Consider the following 21,346-nt stretch of genomic DNA (forward strand, 5'->3'; position numbering starts at 1 on the left):
CATTACCCCATAAGGAAATCCTCACAAAATGTTTGATTCACATGTAGAAGGGATATGCCACGGCTTACTTAATCACCTGTGCAGACATCATAAAATTGTTTACTAGTCTGCAAACAGAAACTGAAAATTAGCAAATCCACAATTTTAGTGCATCCTTTTGTGGATGACAGAGAAGAGAGAAAACCTCTCATCTGGCACAAGAGCCAGGGCAGAATTTTGAACCAAAGCGAGCCTGTTTGTTGCCTCTCCCACTTCAGAAAAAGACAGTTTTAAATTTGCAAATAAATGCACGATTCAGCAGAACCCCAGTCTTCCACCAGTTACTTTCCTAAAGAGGAGACTTTGCAATGAGATGCTGGATGTCTGCTGCTGTTTCCAGAGGAGGTCAGTGCCAGAGGGCGTTGGTCTGTTTTCTGAGAGGGATTGACAGAGTTCTCCCTGTGTGTCATGAGAGCTTTGGGTAAAATTAGATTCTGCCCTGTCCACAACAATAAAGGCCGTAGCCACACGCAGCTTACAGAGTTCATGTGCTTCCTGGAGCAAAACCGCAGCAACGTTCTTCTGGTTTCTTTTTTTTATTTTCACAATGGCCCCTGCTCCAAAATCAGGTGTGTGCCCAAGGGGTGTCACAGCCACCAAGGGCCTGGGGCTGACAGAGCACCATCCAGGCACAATATATTCATCAATCAAACACACAGAGCACACAGGTCAGCATCACCCTGGGCCTGTGGTCAGCCTCCAGTTTTGGCAGATAATTGTTTAAACAGCAGCCACAAATTGTGTCTCTCTGAGGATCTGAGTGCATTCCTCCATTAGACCTGATTTGTATGGTGAGGACAGGCTGTTGAAAGGAAGAGCAGGGGCTGAATTATCCCGTGACTTTGCTAAATTTGTCCTTGTGAATGGAGAGAGAGAGGGAGTGAAATACTTGTCTGCAGGGGGGAGCAGAGTGGTAACTGTCAGGAACAGCTGGAACATATATACTGTGTCATGTCTTTTTGTGGCACTGGGCTTTTCTGCTGGCTGGGAGAATGCTGCAGAGGCATGTTAGCATTCTGCTGAGTAAGGCTGGTGAGAGTTCCATATGTAAACAGGAATCACTTGCTAGATGAGAGAAAAAGACTGTTCTCCCAGAGCTGTGGTGGTCTCTTGCTTGCACCTCAACCTTCACAATGCCTGCAGGCTGCTATAAATTAAATGTGAGACTAGATTCTCAGAAAACTATCTGCTTGTGGAAATATCAGTTGAGATAACTCTGCAGTCTCTTTCTCCTTTTATACCTATAAATTTGTGAATGAAATAAATCCTTCTGATTTTTTCCATCCTCTCCATTCTGATTATCCATTTGTGCACAAGAAAGTAAGAACTTTCACTACTCTAATATTAATAATAACACCACTTGCTGTTCCAACATGGAAATGGATAAGCTTTAATAGCAGACTTAACTTCTACCACTGGTCTGTCAAGTATGAAGGAGTTGCCCATCAATGCAAGGAGCCATTTTGTTCTCTTCTGCTTTATTAATAGTCAAGTGGTGTTTTTCTTTGAGATATCAGCAGCCTAAGCTAGGAAATGAAAGGAGTACACCAGCACTTCCATGACAAGCAGAGAACTCTCTCAGGGATGTGGCTGATATGAATTGCTGATGTGAATTGCTCACATACCCAGGGTCACACTGGCCATGGTTGCTCTGATCTTTGCACAGAGCAGGGTAGCCTGGTGAGGGCGGTGTGGGTTTGTGTGGCAGGGTTTGGGCAGCAGAGGGGCTCTGAGGAGCTGCCAGATGCTTCCCCCATGTCCAGCAGAGCCAAGGGCAGCTGGCTCCAAGAGGGACGTGCCACTGGCCAAGGCCAAACTGATCCATGACAGTGGCAGCACCTCTGGGATAATGTACTTAGGAAGGGGAAAAAAAACCTGTTCCGCAGTAGAAGAGAGGATAGAGAACTTTCTATTCTGTTTCCAACATCAGTTCACCCTCTACATATCTTCAACGGTAAGATTTTTAAAACAAAGATCCCGTTATTCACCATCACGATGATGGATTTAAGAAAACAATTTTATGGCTTAAATGTGGCTGAAAAATCTGTGCATGGATCAGGACAAAAGTGAAATCCCACTGCTTCCATCAGGATGAGATACCGTTGATTTTTAAGCTGTTATTGTCAAACACAGGCGTGAGTGATACATTAGCAGCACAATGAGAGTTGTCAGTGTAAGAAAATAACTTTACTTGCTCTTTTAATGTTTGGAGCACAAATACCAAGAAGGCACAGCAGCTTTCATAACAAACACGTTAACCCCCACATGCTCTGCTTAATTATGGCTTCCTGTACTTCTCCTCGAGCTATTGGCACCATAAGTGAGCTGGCACAGATTTTATTTATTCTGAATGTGCCGAGTGCAAGTGGCCAGGCAGGTGCTTTGCAGGCAGCTGAGCCGTTCCAGCAGTTACAGAGGACAGGGGCTGTCTGACAGAGGAGTGACACATCCATGGAGCAGGGAACAGAATCACTGCACCCCTCCCTGTCACCATGGCTACCACTCAGCAGGCGGCTTTTGGGCAGAAGTGCCAATTTAAGCAACTGCTGATTTCTTCTTGTTGCCCCTGCATCACCCCCTCCCTTGATAAGGTCCATGCTATTGCAGGCCACAGCATTTATCAAATCAGGAAACCAGTCCTGATACAGCTGGAAAATAATCTCTCTCTCCTTTTTTTGACTCATTCTTTTCCAAACAGCCAGGTTTGTGACTCAGTTCCTCATGCAGACACACAAACACACCATGTCTGTGCAGTGGAGGTGATGGCAGAAGTGCAGGGACAAGGATGGGGACTGCTGGTGATTTAATGACAGCATTATCACTGACCACAGCAAAGACAGAACCAAAGCTCTCCTATTCAATATTTAAATTCATTTGATAGCCCAGGCTCTTTTTTCCCCTTTTCCCCCTGTCCTGCCCCCTCCCCATTCCCTCTGCTGCCTTTCTGCAGCTGCACAAGAGAAGCCATCTGTCTGAAGGATGAGCCAGTAAAAAATGGATATTGTTAGGAGAGTGCAGGGATAACACATGAAGTGTATCCCAACTCATTTTATTTTTGACATTTGGGCGTTTTAAAGCCTTTAGTTTAAGGCTACTGTATCTGTCAGGGTGACACAGGCAAGTCACATATGGAAGAAAAGTGTGACTTTCCTTCCTTAAATAAGTTCCATGGCTGGATGTATCTCTCTCCAAGAAGAAGTGTTGCAAAGCCTTGTTCACAAACCTGCTATTAAACGTGTGAAGTTGTTAAAAAAATCACTGTGGATAATGGATAAATGGAGCTGAGTGAACGTGGCAGTAGATTAGAAGGTTGGGAATTAAATAATACTGCAAGACTGCTTGAAAGCCACTCTCAAACAAAAACATCTAAAAAAGTCAGAGCACATTTGAAATATGTTTATAGTTTATTCATGACAGCTTTCATTTATTGCAGGATTCTTTCGAGACCAGTGATAATGTAAAGCACTAGCAACAGGAATCTGAGAGTTGGTACAGATTTATTTATATTTTTATGTGCATTTACATAAAGCCTATAGTTAGTTATGCCATGTATAGTAGATATTATATTAAGTATAACAAATACATATTGCAATCACCTTTTTGCTTAAAAACTTGAAAAACACAATCATGTTTGGAGTTTGTGAGACTCCAGAAGTGACACTGCGAGCTGTTGTCAGCCTGTCCTGCCAAAGAGACCTGAAAAATTCCCTGAAAACATTAAACTCTCCCGTGGGCCTGCTGGTGCTGATCACACCTTGCAGAGCCAGGCTGCACTGCAAGTGAGACTCTTCTAAAGTAACAGACCCGTGAAATCAGTGAAGAACCACTGTGTCCAATTTAAATATGTCAGTTTAAAAAGTCTGCAGAAAATGAACAGATTGCCCTGTCCTTGAAAAGGCAAGAGTTTCCCACCCTGGAAAGAGGCACAAACTACAAGGATATCAGCAATGTTATGTGCTCTGTGGGTGTATTTTTCAGTTGTGACAGCAGAGTGGCAGTCCCCTTTGAAGTCACTTTCTGAAAAAGTATCGTTCTAAAATATCTGTGATGATGTGAGCAGAAAAACCAAGTTTATTCCTATTAAATTCATCCTATTAAATTAAAGGGAGCCAAATGCTGCTGGAAAGCCTGCAAAATCCACGGACTAACGAACTTTGTTAGATCTTGGAAGCTGTACTGGAGATTTCAGCAGGGGCTGACCCCACCGGGGCTGGTTTTGCATTTCACTTCGGGCAGAGCCCTTCTCGTGCCAGGTCCCCCCAGGACTTCACGGGAACCTCCGTGTTCAGCGGGGCTCAGCCATGGGGCTCCGGGCAAGGACTGCCACACAGCATCCCCGAGGGGCTCCGGGCAGGGACACACAGCATCCCCGAGGGGCTCCGGGCAGGGACACACAGCATCCCCGAGGGGCTCCGGGCAGGGACACACAGCATCCCCGAGGGGCTCCGGGCAGGGACACACAGCATCCCCAAGGGGCTCCGGGCAGGGACACACAGCATCCCCAAGGGGCTCCGGGCAGGGACACACAGCATCCCCGAGGGGCTCTGGACAGGGACAGACATCATCCCTGGGGCTCCGGGCAGGGACACACAGCATCCCTGGGGCTCTGGGCAGGGACAAACATCATCCCCAAGGGGCTCCGGGCAGGGACACACAGCATCCCCAAGGGGCTCCGGGCAGGGACACACAGCATCCCCGAGGGGCTCTGGACAGGGACAGACATCATCCCTGGGGCTCCGGGCAGGGACAGACATCATCCCTGGGGCTCTGGGCAGGGACAGACAGCATCCCCGAGGGGCTCCGGGTAGGGACACACAGCATCCCCGAGGGGCTCCGGGCAGGGACAGACATCATCCCCAAGGGGCTCCGGGCAGGGACACACAGCATCCCCGAGGGGCTCCGGGCAGGGACAGCCACCATCCCCAAGGGGCTCTGGGCAGGGACACCCAGCATCCCCGGGGCTCCGGGCAAGGACACTCACTGTTATAAATGATCCTACATCTATTACACCCACCATCCGCGGGGCTCCGGGCAGGGACAGCCGGCATCCCCGGGGTGCAGGGCCAGGCTGGCCGGGGCGATGCGGGGTCGGGAGCGGGAGCCGCCCGGTGTCGCTCCCGGGGTGTCGCTCCCGGGGTGTCGCTGCCCGGGTGCCGCTCCCGGGGTGTCGCTGCCCGGGTGTCGCTCCCGGGGTGTCGCTCCCGGGGTGTCGCTGCCCGGGTGTCGCTCTCGGGGTGTCGCGGGCGGCGAAGAGCCCCGGGCGCCCATCACGTGCTCGCTGTGTTGCATTGTGCCGGCGGAGGGGAGGGGAGGGCTGGCCGTGTCAGTGATCAATGTCATGACTCCTTCCGCGGGCTGCAGCCGCAGCGGAGCGCAGCTGAAGGAAGCGGATTGCTGCGGGTGCCAAGCGGCCGGGAACAATACACACACACAGACACACACGGGCACCGCACGGGCGGACACACGCCCCCACACACCGGCCCGCACACACGCACACCCAGGGACACACACACACATATCCAGGGACACACACACATATCCAGGGACACACACACATATCCAGGAAAACACACACACACAGCCAGGGAAACACACACACATCCAGGGACACACACATCTAGGGACACACAGACATCCAGGGAAACGCACGCACTCGGACACACGCGCCCCAGCACACACGAGCGCACACACAGCACGGACGGACACACACTCACATCCCAGCGCACACTCACATCCCAACACACACTCACACTCACTTCCCAGCAGAAACGCACACAGCCGCACACACATATCTCAGCACACACACACAGATCCCAGCACACAGTCACACACTCATAGGTCACAGCACACGCTCACACACTCATAGATCCCCGCACACAGTCACAGAGCCCAGCACACAGTCACACACCGATAGAGCCCAGCACACAGGCACGGGCAGCCCGCACCCTGGCTCCCGCTCCGCCGCTCCGCGCCCGGGGGGAAGATGAGCTCGGGGGACGTGGTTTGCACTGGATGGCTCATCAAATCACCCCCCGAGAAGAAACTCAAGAGATACGTAAGTGCAGAGGCTTTGCTGATATATATATATATATATTTTTTTTTTTTTTCCTCTGGCTTTGAAATCTCCCGTCCGTTTCGGCTTCGCCTCGGACCAAAACAAAAAGACTTCCAGGTCCGTGCGCTTATGGAGTGTTTTAGTTTCCACCGGCATTTTTATGCCCTCTGGAATTAGCCTTTCCCGGCTCGTTAAGATTATAGTACTTCAGCTGTTATGCAACATATTTTAGGTTAAAAACCACATTTCGGTTTCAGTTAACGTTGCCGTAACTAACAGGATTGTTGTAACAGAACTGCAGATGTCACTTTTCCAGGGACGGACAAGAACATCCTAAAAAAGAAAGGGGAGGGGGGAAAAAACCCAAACCCAAACAGCCAAAATTCTAATAATTTAAATTCCGAGGCTCGGCTGTGTTAAGATGTCCTGTAATTTCTATGACACTTGCTAAAGGCAACATATGCAATAGTTTTATTTACCGATGCCAGATGCAGTTTTAGCAGCAAGCTGCAGAAGGCTTTTCGGTCTGTGATAAAGAGGTGCTGGAAGATGCTGTGTGTGAAGTTCCCGATAGCTGAAAGGTGGAAGGGGCCGGGGAGAAGAAGCGAGCCCTGCATGGAGATCTGCAACTGCACTATGGGCCCCTTGTTTCATTCTCTACCGCCTTGCCTGTTGGTCTGAATAGTCAAAAAAAAAAAAAAAAAAGGGATGTGTGTTGCAAACATAGGAAACCGTCTCATTGCAGGGTGAGAGGAAAGTAGGAATAAACGACCCTTAAGATTTTGCTTGGGACAGCATTAAAAACGTGAGCCCCCTCCTGGGCCATTTTGCAGACTCATTTGTGATGGTTCTTCATCAGGGCTGCTGTTCCGCTCTGCTGTGACACTTTGGGGATGGGTAGTACCCGTTTGAGTGATGCCCTGGTAACCTGCCTTCCCCCAGAGCTCTGCACCGTACTCAGAGGATGCCCCTGGCCGTGGCCCTGGCGCTGGAGCCCTGTGCACAGCTTACATCATTTGTCGTGTTCACTTGTGTTTATCAGCATTTTTTCTGGACTGCTGATGTTAGCTTTTCCCTGTAATGTGAGGCATAACTGTCTGCTGGAAGAATATGGTGGATATCCTTCGGTTGTGTGTTTTTTCTTCTGCTAAAAACTAGCAGAAAGAATAATCTACTGATGCTGGAATTACTTTTTACCTTATTCTAAGTCAAAGTTTCTTCCTGTAAACCACGGTATTGCATCGAAGTGGCTGAATATTTGCTTTGTTCAGTTAGCATTTTCCAGTTCTAAAATAACCACTGTGATACATCTCACGGGAGCCGCAAACAAATTCTGGGCATCTGATTTTTGCTGTATTTTGTAAGGAGTGTGCTAATAGCCCTGTATGGCAGCACAGTGTAAGAGCCACTGATTCACTCAGCTGCTATCATTAGGAGCTCTGTCAGTGAAGCTATTTTTGATGACTCAATATTCATAAAAGGGCAAAGTAGAGAAAACAGAATGTGATAAAGCTAGGATTTGAAAGCCCCCATTATACAGTGAAGATAATAGTCACAACAGGGGCTCTGATCGGCTCGCAAGGCTACTCGCAGTCTGCTCCGCTCCGATTTTGCACTACAGAACCAGGGGAAATTTGGCCTGTGTTATTCTCCAAACATCAACCACTAGATTAGCCAGATCTCCGCAGATTAAGCTTTGTTTTCTGGTTAGGAGGATAAGGTAGTTATTTGTCCATAATAAAGCAGAGAGAAATCTGCTGCAAGTTCAGCAAAGCTTAATGTCCTTTCTCACAGGACTGGTGACACAGTGGATGCTACAAACCGAGTGGAAATTCTCTCACCTGCTCTAAACTACTTTTCCCCTATTTTCCCTTGAGTTTCACCAGCATGGCAGCTCCTGCATCTTCCACTGGGGCAGCAGATAGCTCTGAACCACAGTGACTGCTTAAAAACAACAGGGCTTTAGAACAACGACTGTTTAAACTGACTTCAGTAGGTGTCAAGTGTCAAGCGCTTACAGGAGAATGGTGTTGGCTCCGGTTCTGGACTGACAACAGACATAAATCCCCGGGTTCCACAGCAGCCTTTGTGTTGAGCTGGAAAAGCCCATGGTCTGAGCTTCCAAGGAGCTTCAGGTGCCAGCTCGGCCTGCTGCTCATGGACCTCTCCTGCCCAGCCTCATCTGCTCTCATGGGCTTGTCTCCCAGTTTACATTTTCCTGAGTTCAGCATCCGGCCTTTGTACGTCTGACCTGAGGGTCCCGTGTTTTACACATAGATAAATTCTTAATCCTTCATCTATTGCGTCTATCAGTAAGAAAACCCATTTAATTTCAGTGGAATGTGTGGTTAAAAGATCAGACGAAGCAATGAATTCAGGTTGTGAGATCGGGAACTGCAATAGTACTGATGAAGCCACTGGGAATATTTGTAGTATTTATAAAATTAAACAAATTAATCTTTCCAAGACTAGAGCCTAAAGACCAAAGTATACCTTCATTTATATTTGTTCTCCGATGAAAGCAATGAGGTTTTCTATGCATAAACAAGTCAGAATTTGCCTCTAGGTAAGCAGAACATTATTTTCAAAACTTTGAAGGTGAAAAGCAGGTGTTAAGAGTCTATATTTTTCCTGTAATGTCTTCCAAAGCCGATGCTCTCAGTAGCACTATTCTTAGAAGTGTCTTATCATTCCCTAACAAAGGCTGCTCTCTCGCATGTGCAGGAAACGAACATGAGATTAATTACCCAAGTGTAACTTTCTGTAAAAACAGAGAGCTGAATGCTAAACACAAAGAATTCATTAGAAAGCGCAGGGAGCTTTGCTATACAGCAGGCAAATACTCTAATAGTGATTTAACAGCGTGGACAAGGCTTTTCTCTCTGCCTGATACTTGAACCATGAAAGCACCACGTCAGCCTGTCTATAGAGGCGGTTGTGCAAGGAGTCTCCCAGGAGAGTATTTGGTGTGTGCTGCAGTTCTTTGTCCTCTGAGTGTGACCCCAAAGCTGTGCTGCTTTCCTTTCCCCACTCGGTTCCAGCTTTTCTCCCCGGGCAGGAGGGCCTGAGGGTTGCCAGGGAGCAGCCAGGGCTGGGGGAAGCTGGGGATGGGGCAGGAGACACAGAGGAACAAACTGCTAACAAAAACTAAGAAGTGGTGGTGATGGAGGTAAAGTCCACCCTGCTCTAGGCCAAAAATGTTCAGTATCAGTCAGAGCTTGACGTTCAGCCCCACAGAAAGAAAACCCACTGAAGGTTTTTTGCTCTTGGTGTTAGTGGGTCAGTGAGTACCAACCTCTGTAGGAAATTAGATGTAATGGGGGGTTCTCCTTCAAATTTGATGGGTCTCACAGTTCCTTATATTGGTGCTGAGTACATCCATCCCAATTCTGTAATGTCAGCATTGAATAGCCAACTCCTTGGTAGTTTTCATGTGGAAATATGTCTGATCACTGACTGTTATTATTTGTTGTTTATTTATTGGGAGAAAGGGAAGGAAGGAACGCTTTCATAGCCTTGAAAACAAAGGACTCAGCACAGCCAGCGCAAAAAGTCATGATGAAAGGAAAAACAACACAGAAGGCGGCCCGGAGAATGTCTAATGAAATCAGGGACCAGTGCTGTTGAGAAGACACATTGCTGGTGTTCTGACAGGAGGGGATTTTAACACCCCTGTGCCATTGTTTGTCACCCCAGTGTGGAGCAGCAGCAGCGGTGGCTCCTCTGAATGCCCCGCCAGTGTTTACCTGCTGTTAGTGTTAGGTTACGTGGTTTGCAGTAGTAAAGGGCCATATACAGATGCTGGCTTGTTGTGAGTCACTGCAGCTCCATTGAAGTCAATGCCGTGCAGCTGTAGCCCAGCTGAAGAGTTATTTTTAATCTTCAGTACTATACAAATTGATGAGGGAAGACCACTTGCTTAAAAAGAAGGGCAAGTTTCCCACTTTATTTGAGTGACTCATTTCTTCAGACATTGTTGAAAATCAAAACTCCTTGTCAGCATCTCCAGAACAAGAGTCCCAAATGACCCCATATTAGAAAATGTAGCCTTGTGCTTCCTACACACTTCTCCTTGGAGTGTCTGGTCTGGAGGACAAACAGAGGTGTAAATTAGTGCACCCCATGGCAAAAGCTGGTGGAGCAGTGTTTTTTGGTGCTCTGTGTGTGTTGGGGGGGCAGTAAATGCTGCCAGGAGGACACAGCAGGGCCCAGCCCAGTCTCTGACCGTTGGGGGATCTGCCAGGACCCAACCGCAGCACACCAGGGCTGGGGCTCCAGGAGATAAGAGAATCTAGGCAACTTCTCCATTTTTAGCTGAAGTTCTGGTATTTATTGGGAGGACAAACAGGAAGTTAAGTGAGAAGAAAAAGTAAAGTAGAATTCTGGAAGAGTTTGCTCGAGGAGCAGGGGTCGCAGGGCACTGCGGAGGGTGGGTGGGATGGAGACATCTGCCCCCTGATCCAGCCTGGGGCTGCTGGCACAGGACACTGCCACCCTCCCCTGAAAGAAATCCCCAAGTGCTTTGTGAGGTCAAGTACTTCTGCTGTTTTGGTGTTTTGGGGGAAGTTTCTGAAAAATACTATCAAGAAGACCCCCAAATTTAATTTTCACCCTTAAGTCCTTTATTTCCAAATGCTTCTTACAAAGCCTCACCTCTTGAGTCATCTGTCCCTTGTGAACAGAGAACTCTGACCACCTTTCATACTTTATGGAATAAATATCCCAGGCTCCCTGAGTTTATTTAACCAATTTGTGCAGGTTTTGGAACTGTGGTTCATAGGCTGGGTGGAAGTTGGAGTCATGTGGGGTTCAGAAAGCTGTAAGAGCCCTTTAACTCATTCCAGTTGTAAGTTTTGGTGCCTATGGTTTTTTCTGTTGTTACTTCATTTTAAAATCCAGCGTATATTCCATCAATCTGGTTTGTATATTAAAAGCTGAATTTTGAGGGGAAAAAAAAAGGCTTTCAAACAGAAGCTCCTGTATGGCACTCTACCCTTCTCTCTGAAATCCTGTACAAATTGATCTCACTGGTAAAACAACAGCAGAATATTTATGTTAGGGAGGAGTTTCCATCACCGGAATTAAACATTTGTAATTAGCAGGGTGCAAATCAGACCTTGTTTTGGTAGGTTAAGTGTGATGTTTATTCTAGACCGTTTTCTTCCATTTTAACGATGTTTTGCTAGTTTAAATGCAATGTTTAACGAGATAGGGTTGACTTCTAAGAAAGAAATAATTTCTAAAAACACTGCTGTTCTTGGCAACCTGTGTATCAGAATAATTTCCCTTGAACTATGTATTTGGGTGGAGCCATAATAGTCCTGAAGCCCCAGTTTAATCTCTTACTACATGTTTTCAGGGCACAGGAATGTCCAGCTATTGGTTTCTATTCAAAACAGAAACCCACAAGATATCAAGTCTTTGCATTCAAAAATAGAACCTTAAAAAAAACCCCATACGCTAGTGTGAAATAGAGAAGGAAATGTTAACTGGGGTGGTAATTAAACGAGTCAAACCCAGCTCAGAGGAAAATGCAAGTTGTGCTTTGGTGAGGTCTTTGTTGTAGCCTGAAATCTATGGAAATATGGATAAACACTTCTACCAGTGGTGCATTGAAATGCTCTGAATATTTGTTTTGAAAATCTGACAGGTTTTTAGGGAAAGGGACAAGTTTATTCCTAAAATGTTGCTCATTAGAAAAACAGTTATTTGCTTTTTTTGTCCTTTTCATTTGATTTGGAAATGAATTAGTAATGTGATAAGACAAGGAAAAAATGCCGGTTTTCAAATAAAATTTGCATGTCAAAACATTACATCCAGCCAGATAAAATACATTTTCTGCTCTCTTATTTAATTGTTAAACAAAATGCAATACTTTACCTTTTAAATGTTTTTTCTGCTTTAAGTATCCTTGACTTGTTTCAGCTTGTATTGCATCAGGAACACAAACAAACAAACAAGCCAACAAACACAGAGCCATGCAAAACTCAGTTTTAAAATCTGCTGCAGCTTAGTATTTGCTCAAAATAAACCAAACAGAATGCCTAGTCTTCGTGCCAGGAAAATACTCCCTTTCTGAGGCTAATTCATTCATAGCTTTGTAATTGTTAGAATGAGACAACTGTTCTTAGAGATTTTGTTATTCCCTTCCCTCTTGATGCCAAAATCCCCACCTGACCCCTGCAAGTCAGTCAAAACTGCATTGTAGCTTTCCACAAAAGCCCTGAACAGCACATTTCAGTTATCCAGGATCCCTTTCCATGGAGCATGTTACAGAAAGGCAGGAAAATGTTGTTATTAGTGTGGATTTGAATTTGCTTAAATGAGATTGTCACATGAAACTTGGATTGTCACATGAAAGTTTTTGGATTGTTTTTGACACTGCTTTTTTTTTTTTTTTTTTAAGACAATACTTTCTGTGAGGCCTGCTAGTGATAAATATTCATCCTGTGACTCCCAAGTCTTGAGTCCGTGGGTTATGTATTCATATTTCTGCTGGACAGAATAATGGCCATAAGGGGACCCTTCTCTGACTTTGCGACTGCTGTAATGTCAGCAGAGCACAGAGTTTGTGAACAATCTGCTTTTCACATACCAGACTTGCAAACTGTTTGTGAAAGTTCAAGGATTTTACAGTTGTGAAGCCTTTTTTTTTTCAAGCTGACACAAACTGGCTGTGCCAAGGAGAAGCCAATAGTTCAGAACAAGCATGAACTATGTTTTACTGTACAGACTTTACAAACTGAGCAGCAAAGCCATGAACTTTACTAAAGTTCTGGGTGCTGGGAAAGCTGGCTTTGTGCTGACCAGATCACTCAGGGAGGAGGAGAAGAAGAAGAAGAAACATCTGAAGAGATGCCAGCTGGGTTTACAGGAGCAGTGAAGAAGCACTTTCAGGAGAAGTGATACACTGCTCCAAGTGCTCGCTGCTGCTCCAGCTACATCATCTGCACTGTGTACTAATATTTACAGTGGGAGCTTTGCAAGCTTAAGGAGTTTTATTTTTAATAAGTTCAACATTTTGAGCCCATCCTAAGAAAATAATTGCATTCTCACTGAGGCCTTAGGTTTAAAAATAAGTAGCCCAGGGAACTGGTTTTTTTGAGATTTTCAAGTGCTTTGCTCCCACTGAAAAAGGTTTGAAACAGGGTCCTCCCTTGACTCCAGGGCTACTTTTACTGGTTCATTTTCCCAGTAAAACAGTGAGATTTGGACTGTCAGCTGAAAATAGGACTGTTACTCCCATTACCCCTGTTACTGTTACACTTTATTCTTTTTTAAATATTCCCTTTTTTGACAGATAACTGAGTGTCACATCAGCCTTGAGCCACGGGTTATAAAATAATGGTGAACTATTTTTGAAAAGTGATGGAAAACCACCCGCTAAACCCCATCATTATTTCAGAATACTCCCCAAACTCCTGTTTTCATCTGCTCTGAGCCTGATAAAGTCAAGCTGAAACATCATTAAGACAAACAAACAGAAAGGTTAGGGGACAATCAGATTGGCACAGGAAGAACAGGCTTGGTGGCGACACTGCTTTGGTTCCCCTGTGCATCCCTCTCCTTTGGGTTTGCACACTGGAAGCTTAATAATTCTGATATTTAAAGGGAAAATGAAAAACTAGAAGCATTTATTGAAGTGTTACTAGACTGCGATGCTTTAAGAGTTTTAATATGTTCATATGTTCTTTTTTTTTTGCTTTGCTTTTTTTTCTCAAATTCACAACTGAAAGTACTGTTGCTATGTTACTGTAATGGTGTGTAGGCTGCTAAATAAATAGAGGGAGTTTAGTCCATGCCAGAAATAGAAAGCCAGGTCAAAGGTGACATTTGGGACATGCTGAAGAAGAAGAAGAAAAAAAAAGGAGAATCTATAATTATTTATTTCCTTCCTATTATTCTCTTCATTCTCATTAACCCTCGACTACTTAGAAGGAAATTACAACAGACTTTCTGAGCATGTCAGAGTATAAAAAAAAATGACACCTTGGGAGTTCTAAGTCTTTTGGCTTTGTCCTTTGCAAGATCAAATTTGCAGAGTAAAATAGTGGCACCTCACACTCCTGTGAATTAAGCAGGTACCTGGAGGTGTCAAAGGTCACAGGGACTGCTGAAAATTCACTCTGCAAAGGGAAAATCTGTCAGAGGGAGCAAGTTTTGAGGGATAAAAAACAGGAAATTTGAGTCCATTGTCCTTTTTGGGGTAGTCTGGCAGGTTCCCAAAGGCCAGATACACAAAAATGTGCTCAGGCTGTCTGTGAGTAGCCCCAGGTACCTGCCTGAACATCATTGTGAGCCTGCACAAGGGAAGGGTCATTTCATTCAGGTACAGCTTCCCCTGGCAGGAAGTGGGACATGGGGACAGCCCTGAGCCCTGAGTTAGTTAGTTCAGCAGATTTGTAATTAATCTGAGAGATCTCATCTTTTTATATATGTGTATATATATATATATATACTTATAAACAGATTATTCACATGCCACAATATGAGTCCTCTCATTTGTTTGTGTGTTAGGGAAGAAGCCCCACAGCAGCAGCCTTAAACAGTTCATGCAATCCCATTAGAGATTTCTTGGTGTTATTGTTGTAGTTCCACAAATCCGTTACTTTTCTGCAAACAAACGAGATCCTCCTACGCAAGAGACCTTTGGATTTGAAGCATTCCAGAAAATCCCAAGTTTAGCATAAAATTTGTAGAAGAGGATTAAATTAGAGGTACAACGAGAGCCAAAGATGCGACAGGACTTGATCCCAACTTGCACAAGGTTTAAAATTTCCTTTGTTAACGCTCCTTGAATGGAACCCGGATGACTAGGAGCATTTCCTAGTACGATGGATGTGAATAGCTGCTTTAATAAGATAACTTTCCTAGTTTTCAGCCCCAAGCCAACCCCTAATTCCTCAGACCTTGGGGTGTGTCCGACTTTGTGTCAGAAAACAAACAAGTCGTTTAGGATCCATCAGGGTTGTTTATTTACTTTCATCACCAGTTTGCTGCCGCAATTGGTTGTTTTCTACCACAGCCAGTATTCAGGCTCACACTGAAGGAGAGGGTGTTAGGGGCTTTCTTGTCCCCTGTGGAGTTCAAACCCTCATTTGGACTCTGTCAAATCCTTTATCCTTGCCAGAGACTGCATTTATCTCAAACCCTAAAGTGCAATTACTATGATTTATCACTCTTTGGAGTGAATAAGATTTTACCAGGCATTTTCTGCACAGAAGTCTGCAGCTGGGAGAAGAGCAGCCTCTACAGCCTTGTCCTTTCCAGGGCTGTGCTGCATGTGCTCAGCAAACTGCCCAGTTCTAACCAGCAACAGCAGCCCTGCTAAGTGGGATGGAGGATGAATTATGCCCTCTGCAGTTCTGTTCTCTTGTCCTCCTAAGGGACTATTTGCCTTTCATTGTATTTCCAGGTCCTTTAAATGATCTTCTAAACCTTACAAGCAAACTTGTTTTGCTGGTGGGTAGATGAAAGCAGTTTACCATTAGAGCAGTCCAGATGGGCTGCAGGGATGTTTGCCCCTGCTCTTCTTTGGGGTAAACAGCTCAATTGTTTAACTGGATGAAATTGTACCAGGGCAGGAGCTGGCACAGGAGCTGGAGCACGCGTGGCCAGCTCTCAGATAAACTGTGGTTAGCTGGATGAAGATTAGGCACATTTACATTTCTGTTCTCAGTCACTACAATCTCCCCTCAGTGTGGCACTTACCTTGTGGCCAGGTCAGGGATGTATGAGCGGAACTTGCATCAGAGAACGGGCAGCACAGGTTTGGGAGGTGAAGAGTCAAGAGGAGCTTGTATGAAGCTCCTTTGTATTTCCAGGTCCTTGAAATGATCTTCTAAACCTGACAAGTAGACTTGTTTTGCTGGTGGGTAGATGAAAGCAGTTTACCATTAGAGCAGTCCAGGTGGGCTGCAGGGATGTTTGCCCCTGCTCTTTTTTGGGGCAAACGATTCAGTTGTTAAACTGGGTGAAATTATGCCAGGGCAGGAGCTGGCAGGCATGGCCAGCTCTCAGATAAACTGTGGTTAGCTGGATGAAGATTAGGCACATGTACATTTCATGTACATGTTCTCAGTCACTACAAACTCCCTTCAGTGTGGCACTTACCTTGTGGCCAGGTCAGGGATGCTTCAGTGGAATTTGCATCAGAGAACGGGCAGCACAAGTTCAGGAGGTGAAGAGTCAAGGGGAGCTTGTATGAAGCTGCAGCTCTGCAGTTCTTTCCAGAAGACAGAGATGGAGAAGGGCAGTCACAGATACTCACTCCACTGACAGGTCTGAGGAACCATTTACCTCCAGTTCAGCAGCCTCAGCTGTGTGAAGGCATCAGCAGTGCTGGCTCTAATTCTGATGTGCTCAGAACTCCCTGTGCACCCACAGACAGGTTTCAGTTTGACTCGTTCCTCAAGTTTACTGGATTTGGAAATGGAGCTGGGATCTCTGTATGAGCATATTGTTGTAGATTTTAGTAATTGTTTAATTCATGCATACAAATAAAAGATAAGGAGCAGAGGAAAGCCCTCAGATGTGAGACCTTACACTATTAATGGGCATAAAGCCCAAGATCAGTTTGCTGTAGGGCAGCTGGTCACTTCTGACTCCCAGCTCAGGTTGCTGCAGTCAGAGTATTGTTTTGAGTGGAAACATAATTATGCAGAGTCACTCCAGATTCAGTTCATCTGCACAATCTTCATGGCTCCTTGCTGGGATAGCCAAAAAAGGCACATGAGCCTGCACAGCAGCAGCAATGAAATGTGGTGTTACAGCACAACTGAGTCAATGCATCCAGCACAAAACTTCTCCCTTCCAGAGTCAAGTGCACCCATAAAGAACAGAAAGGCCAAGGAAACACTGGCTTTGAGAACCTGCTGGAACCAGGCAGGTGCACAGTCAGACTGGAGGTTAGATCTGAAGCTTTCATTTGCCTTTATGAGTTTCCACTCAAATCTGCTTAGAATACTTCTTTGTCCTCTCTGAAAACATTTAATTACTTAGACTAATCAGAAAAAAACCCCTTGAAATAGAAATGGCACCTCATGTTCTTTAGCAAAACAAAAGCTTAGAGAGAAACCAGAAGCTGAAAAATGTACTCTCAAATTCTAAGCCATTATGACCATATTTATGGGGAACATTTAATTTATCTGTTTTCCTGCATATTCCTTACTAGTAACAACAGTACCTTGTGACTGGTGATGTCTCATTGCCTGTAAACACTGAACCTGAATGTCAAGTTGAGCTCAAGGCTTTTCTCCTTAGCTTTTCCATTAATTGGCTGAATGCACATCAAGGTTCTCAGCAACAAGGGAGTGGGATGAGAAAAGCAGGTGGGAGGATTTTGCATCCCAGTGGAAACCCCCAGATTTGCCATTATTGTCAGAGCTCCTGGTGACATTATTATCAGAGCTTCAGTGACACTGGGAGAGATGGTGTGTGGTATGGGAACTGCAGCATCTACCAGCTCGTGATTGGAAACTGGAGGCAATGAATGGGTATGAACATGTTCAAATGCACAGTTTCAGTTCATTTTGTGTAACATCTCCCTCACAAAATTTTCCACAAAAAGATATTTCAGAAAGATAAAATTGTGGTGAGAAATAAAAGCAGAGTTGCAGCGAAACTGGTAACTTCTTAAAAAGAGTAAACTGTCACTGAAACCTCTCACTTTCTATTTGAGAGATTAAATCTATTCATGCTGCAGCCATTTTTGCTTTGCAAGATTTGCATGACTCATGGCCAACAGTGTGCTGGGGACTAGAAATACAGAATGCAAAAGCATTTTGGCTGCTGGCTGGGGGATTCCTGCACCATCTCTGCAGTGATGACCCCGTTTGATGGATCACAGAGTGCACATAATGCTTGTCCCCGGGTGAGGGTGTTGATCTGAGGGGTGAGAGACAAGGCAAAGGCTGCCAAACACCTCCTGTCCCAGCAGCCAGCTGATGAGGATGGGTGATGTAATGGATGGAGCAGGAGGAGAAGGTTTGCAGTGAGGAGGGTGGAAGATTTGGAAGGCTGCAGGCAGGAACGAGGAGCTGCAGTCCTAATTCTGGTAGCAGGCAGCTCAGCAGATGGCCCAGCAGACGAGTTGCTATGCACACGGCTGTGTGAGAACACAGAACCACAGCATGCCTTGGCTTGGGGACCTGAAGGATCATCTCACTCCAGCCCCCTGCCAGGATGCCACCCACCACATCAGGCTGCTCAGGGCCCCATCCAGCCTGGCCTTGAACACCTCCAGAGAAGAGGCAGCTACAGCTCTCAGGGCAACCTTCCAGTGCCTCACCACCCTCTGAGTGAAGAACTTCTTCCTCACATCTGATCCTAATTCCTAACCTGAGCATGGTGGTGAGGCTGAGCAGGCACAGAGCCCTGCCCTGTGCTGGCACAGGTTCCAGCTGTGCCCTCCATCCCCATCTGGGGTTTTCCTGCCTTGCACATCGAGCTCCCCACAGCAGGATTTCATTTTTGCTGGCAGCCATCTCCTCCAGCTTGCTTTGTCTCCTGTTGTAAGAGGACAAAAAAGAACCACACTCACCTGTAAAGCTGAGAGCGAGAGAAAGAAGGTTTATTTTTAGATTCAGGGTTTAAATAGAGTTTGGACTTTGACCAGCGACTGGGGGGACGAGGTTGGCACCCCTCAGCCCCCAGTGGTCAAACCAGCAGTCCATCAGTTTGTTGTTCCCCTTGGAAGGAATGTGTTATTTATTAAACATCAATCTTTGGTTTTGTTACAAGCATGAGAAAACTCCAGTAGAAATGAAAAACAATCAGAAGGCTGAAAAATCAGGGTGACAGTCTCCCCTCTCCATCCAGAGCAGAGCCCATCTCCAGCAGTCCTTGTCAGCCACAGTGACACCAGAGTCACATCCCTGACCTCTCCTGCCTGAGGCAGCAGCTCTGGCTGAGCTGGCATCTCTTGGGGAGGAAAACCTCGTGTTTTGGGTGGCAGAACAGCCCTGCTGGCGTTTTGGGGTTATTTCCTACAATTCCAGTTCTCCCAGCAGTGAAATCTAGCGGCCAGAGATACTTTATGTCCATCTATACGACTTGCACCTTCCCTAACAACTTCAACTCTTTGGGAGTTCTTTTCTGAAGAAAAAAAACTCAGAAAAGCTTGAAAAAAAAAATCTCCAAATCTCTTTGTTTAAGAACTGGAGGTTTGCAACTGGCTTGTTCCAGAGGATGTGTTTTGCTGGTGCAGTTTGTGAGTCCTGAGAGCTCCATTTGCAAATCACCTAAGCACTTATGGCTAGATCCAGGAAAAAGCATCTTTACCCCTAATAGCTTAGAGTGGCCACTGACACCTCACAGTCACATTGTGATGCCACTCAGCACACCAGTGTTAGAAGCTGCAGCTGCTTTTTGGTTTTTTGTTTTTTTTTTCCAGGCTGTTAATTCAGAGCAATATATTCCTGTGGGAAATTCCAATAATCCGTGTTCAGTGATACAGCAAAAATCTGCTTCAGTCACCAGTTTGTGTACAACACTCACTGATAAAATGATTGCCACTGCCTTGTTCCAAGAAGCTCCATTTCCAAAGTAATCTGCAGGAAACCCACATCGATGTGATGCATGAATTCACATCACCCTCATTAGGCTGATAAACATCTCGGATATTCTTGGGGTGAGCGATGTCTTTTTTCCTTTAACTGTTTCTGGAGCAGTGTAAATTCAACTGGGAACAATGTTGTTTTTATCAATAGCAGAGCGTTCCCAGGGCATGCTCATGCCAGCAGATACCTGGAGCTCAGCTGTGTCAGGAAAAATGCACACAGCCCTTGGATTCAAGCAGCAGCAACACCAGCAGCGGTGATCTCTGTTTTCCCACACACTACCCTGATAAATAATAGTGATAAGTATAATAATCAATATATAATAATTAAGTAATTATTAATTATAATTATCCTGATAAATAATAAAATATTCCTTTTGCTGTCTCCAAGTCTTAAGAGCACAGTTCAGGTTTGTGTCTCCCTTGCCCTTGGTGTATTCACTCCAATTGCAAAGAATGAGATTCTTTAATGCCTTCTGTTTTTACTGTAGTCGCTTGGAGCCTGCACTAAGACTTCCCAATTTCCTAACCTCAGCCAAGGGTGCTGTTGGCCCATCACTGGGACTAATTTTGTGAAGATTCTTTGGACCAGGTGGTGGACGGGGTTGCATGGTTGGGGATATTTCACTACAGGACCTGTAGAGAGTGTTTAGCAAGGAGAATGTTCTGATTTTCCACAATTAAATTCTGTATATACAGAAGCCAACCAACAACAAAACATCCAGGTCTCTGTTCACTGCTTGTACAGTCTCTCTCTCTAAAGTATCTCTCACCATATTATGGGATAAAGTGGAAAATTTTAAACTAGTAAAGGGAAAACTTAAACTTCATGATCATGTGTCTTATTGTAAAGAAGCAGAAGGATGTTAAAAACTCTGTTATGCTGGCTCATTTTTTCAACAAAAATTATTTTTGAGAGCATTGTACATGCTTACAGTAAAGGAGTTAAATAAGCAAAAGTGAAATCCACTATGAGTTTTGCATAACTTTTTGTTCACAACGTGCTTGTGCAATAAAGTAGTCAGAATGCAATAATCAAACAATGTTTCTTCCATGCTGAACATCAGTGGCTGTCTGGAAAATTGTGTGTTCCTTATATTCTCTCAGATCTAGTCCAGAGCTGCCTGACAGGAGTGATGGAAGCAGGCCTGGCATGTTTCTGCTAAAGACCTTGGAGGAACCTCCACAGCAGCAAAGGGAAATGCCCAAAGTGCTGGAAAAAATAATTTTCTTTTGTGGAAAGATCTTGTAAGAAGCACAAACTGCTTGTGGCACTGCCAATGCAGATCCCCTTTCTGCCTGTAGCAGCTTCCTTGAGAATATTGTCTAAAAACAGCAGTTATCTGTCACTGAGCTGCTGCAGGGTGTTGCCTCTGCTGTTCCCAGTAAGAACTCTGTTCTGGGAACAGACACAGGCACTCCTGTTAGTCAGCAAAGAGCAGAGCTGCAGGGCAGGGACAGGGGATGCAGGGAATTCCACACCAGGAAAACAGGGACTCCAATGCCTGTTGGTAATCCAGCTGTTAAAAATAAATGTTGGCTTGATGAACTCCTAACCACACACCTGCTGTGTCACAAGAGAGCTCTGACATGATGATAATAATGCTCAGCTTCTAAGGTCAGGGTGTGACTGTGGTAAATGCTGGGCAGGTCTCAGCTGAGTGGAAAGAAGAGCTGAGGTAGTTATCCAAACA

General features: G+C 45.4%; 1 protein-coding gene across 1 annotated transcript in view; it reads left to right on the plus strand.

Annotated features, from left to right (window-relative positions):
• The first annotated feature begins 5,446 nt into the window (after nucleotides 1-5,446).
• The window catches only part of GAB3 (GRB2 associated binding protein 3), a 65,671-nt gene continuing 49,771 nt past the window's right edge, over nucleotides 5,447-21,346 (plus strand). Inside the window, exon 1 of the mRNA XM_083876298.1 lies at nucleotides 5,447-6,094. Coding sequence (XP_083732424.1) covers nucleotides 6,023-6,094 — 72 coding nt within the window. The 5' untranslated portion in view covers nucleotides 5,447-6,022. The remainder of the gene's footprint in view (nucleotides 6,095-21,346) is intronic.

The sequence above is a fragment of the Zosterops lateralis genome, assembly GCF_965231275.1.
Source record: "Zosterops lateralis genome assembly, chromosome: 21".
NCBI lineage: Eukaryota > Metazoa > Chordata > Aves > Passeriformes > Zosteropidae > Zosterops > Zosterops lateralis.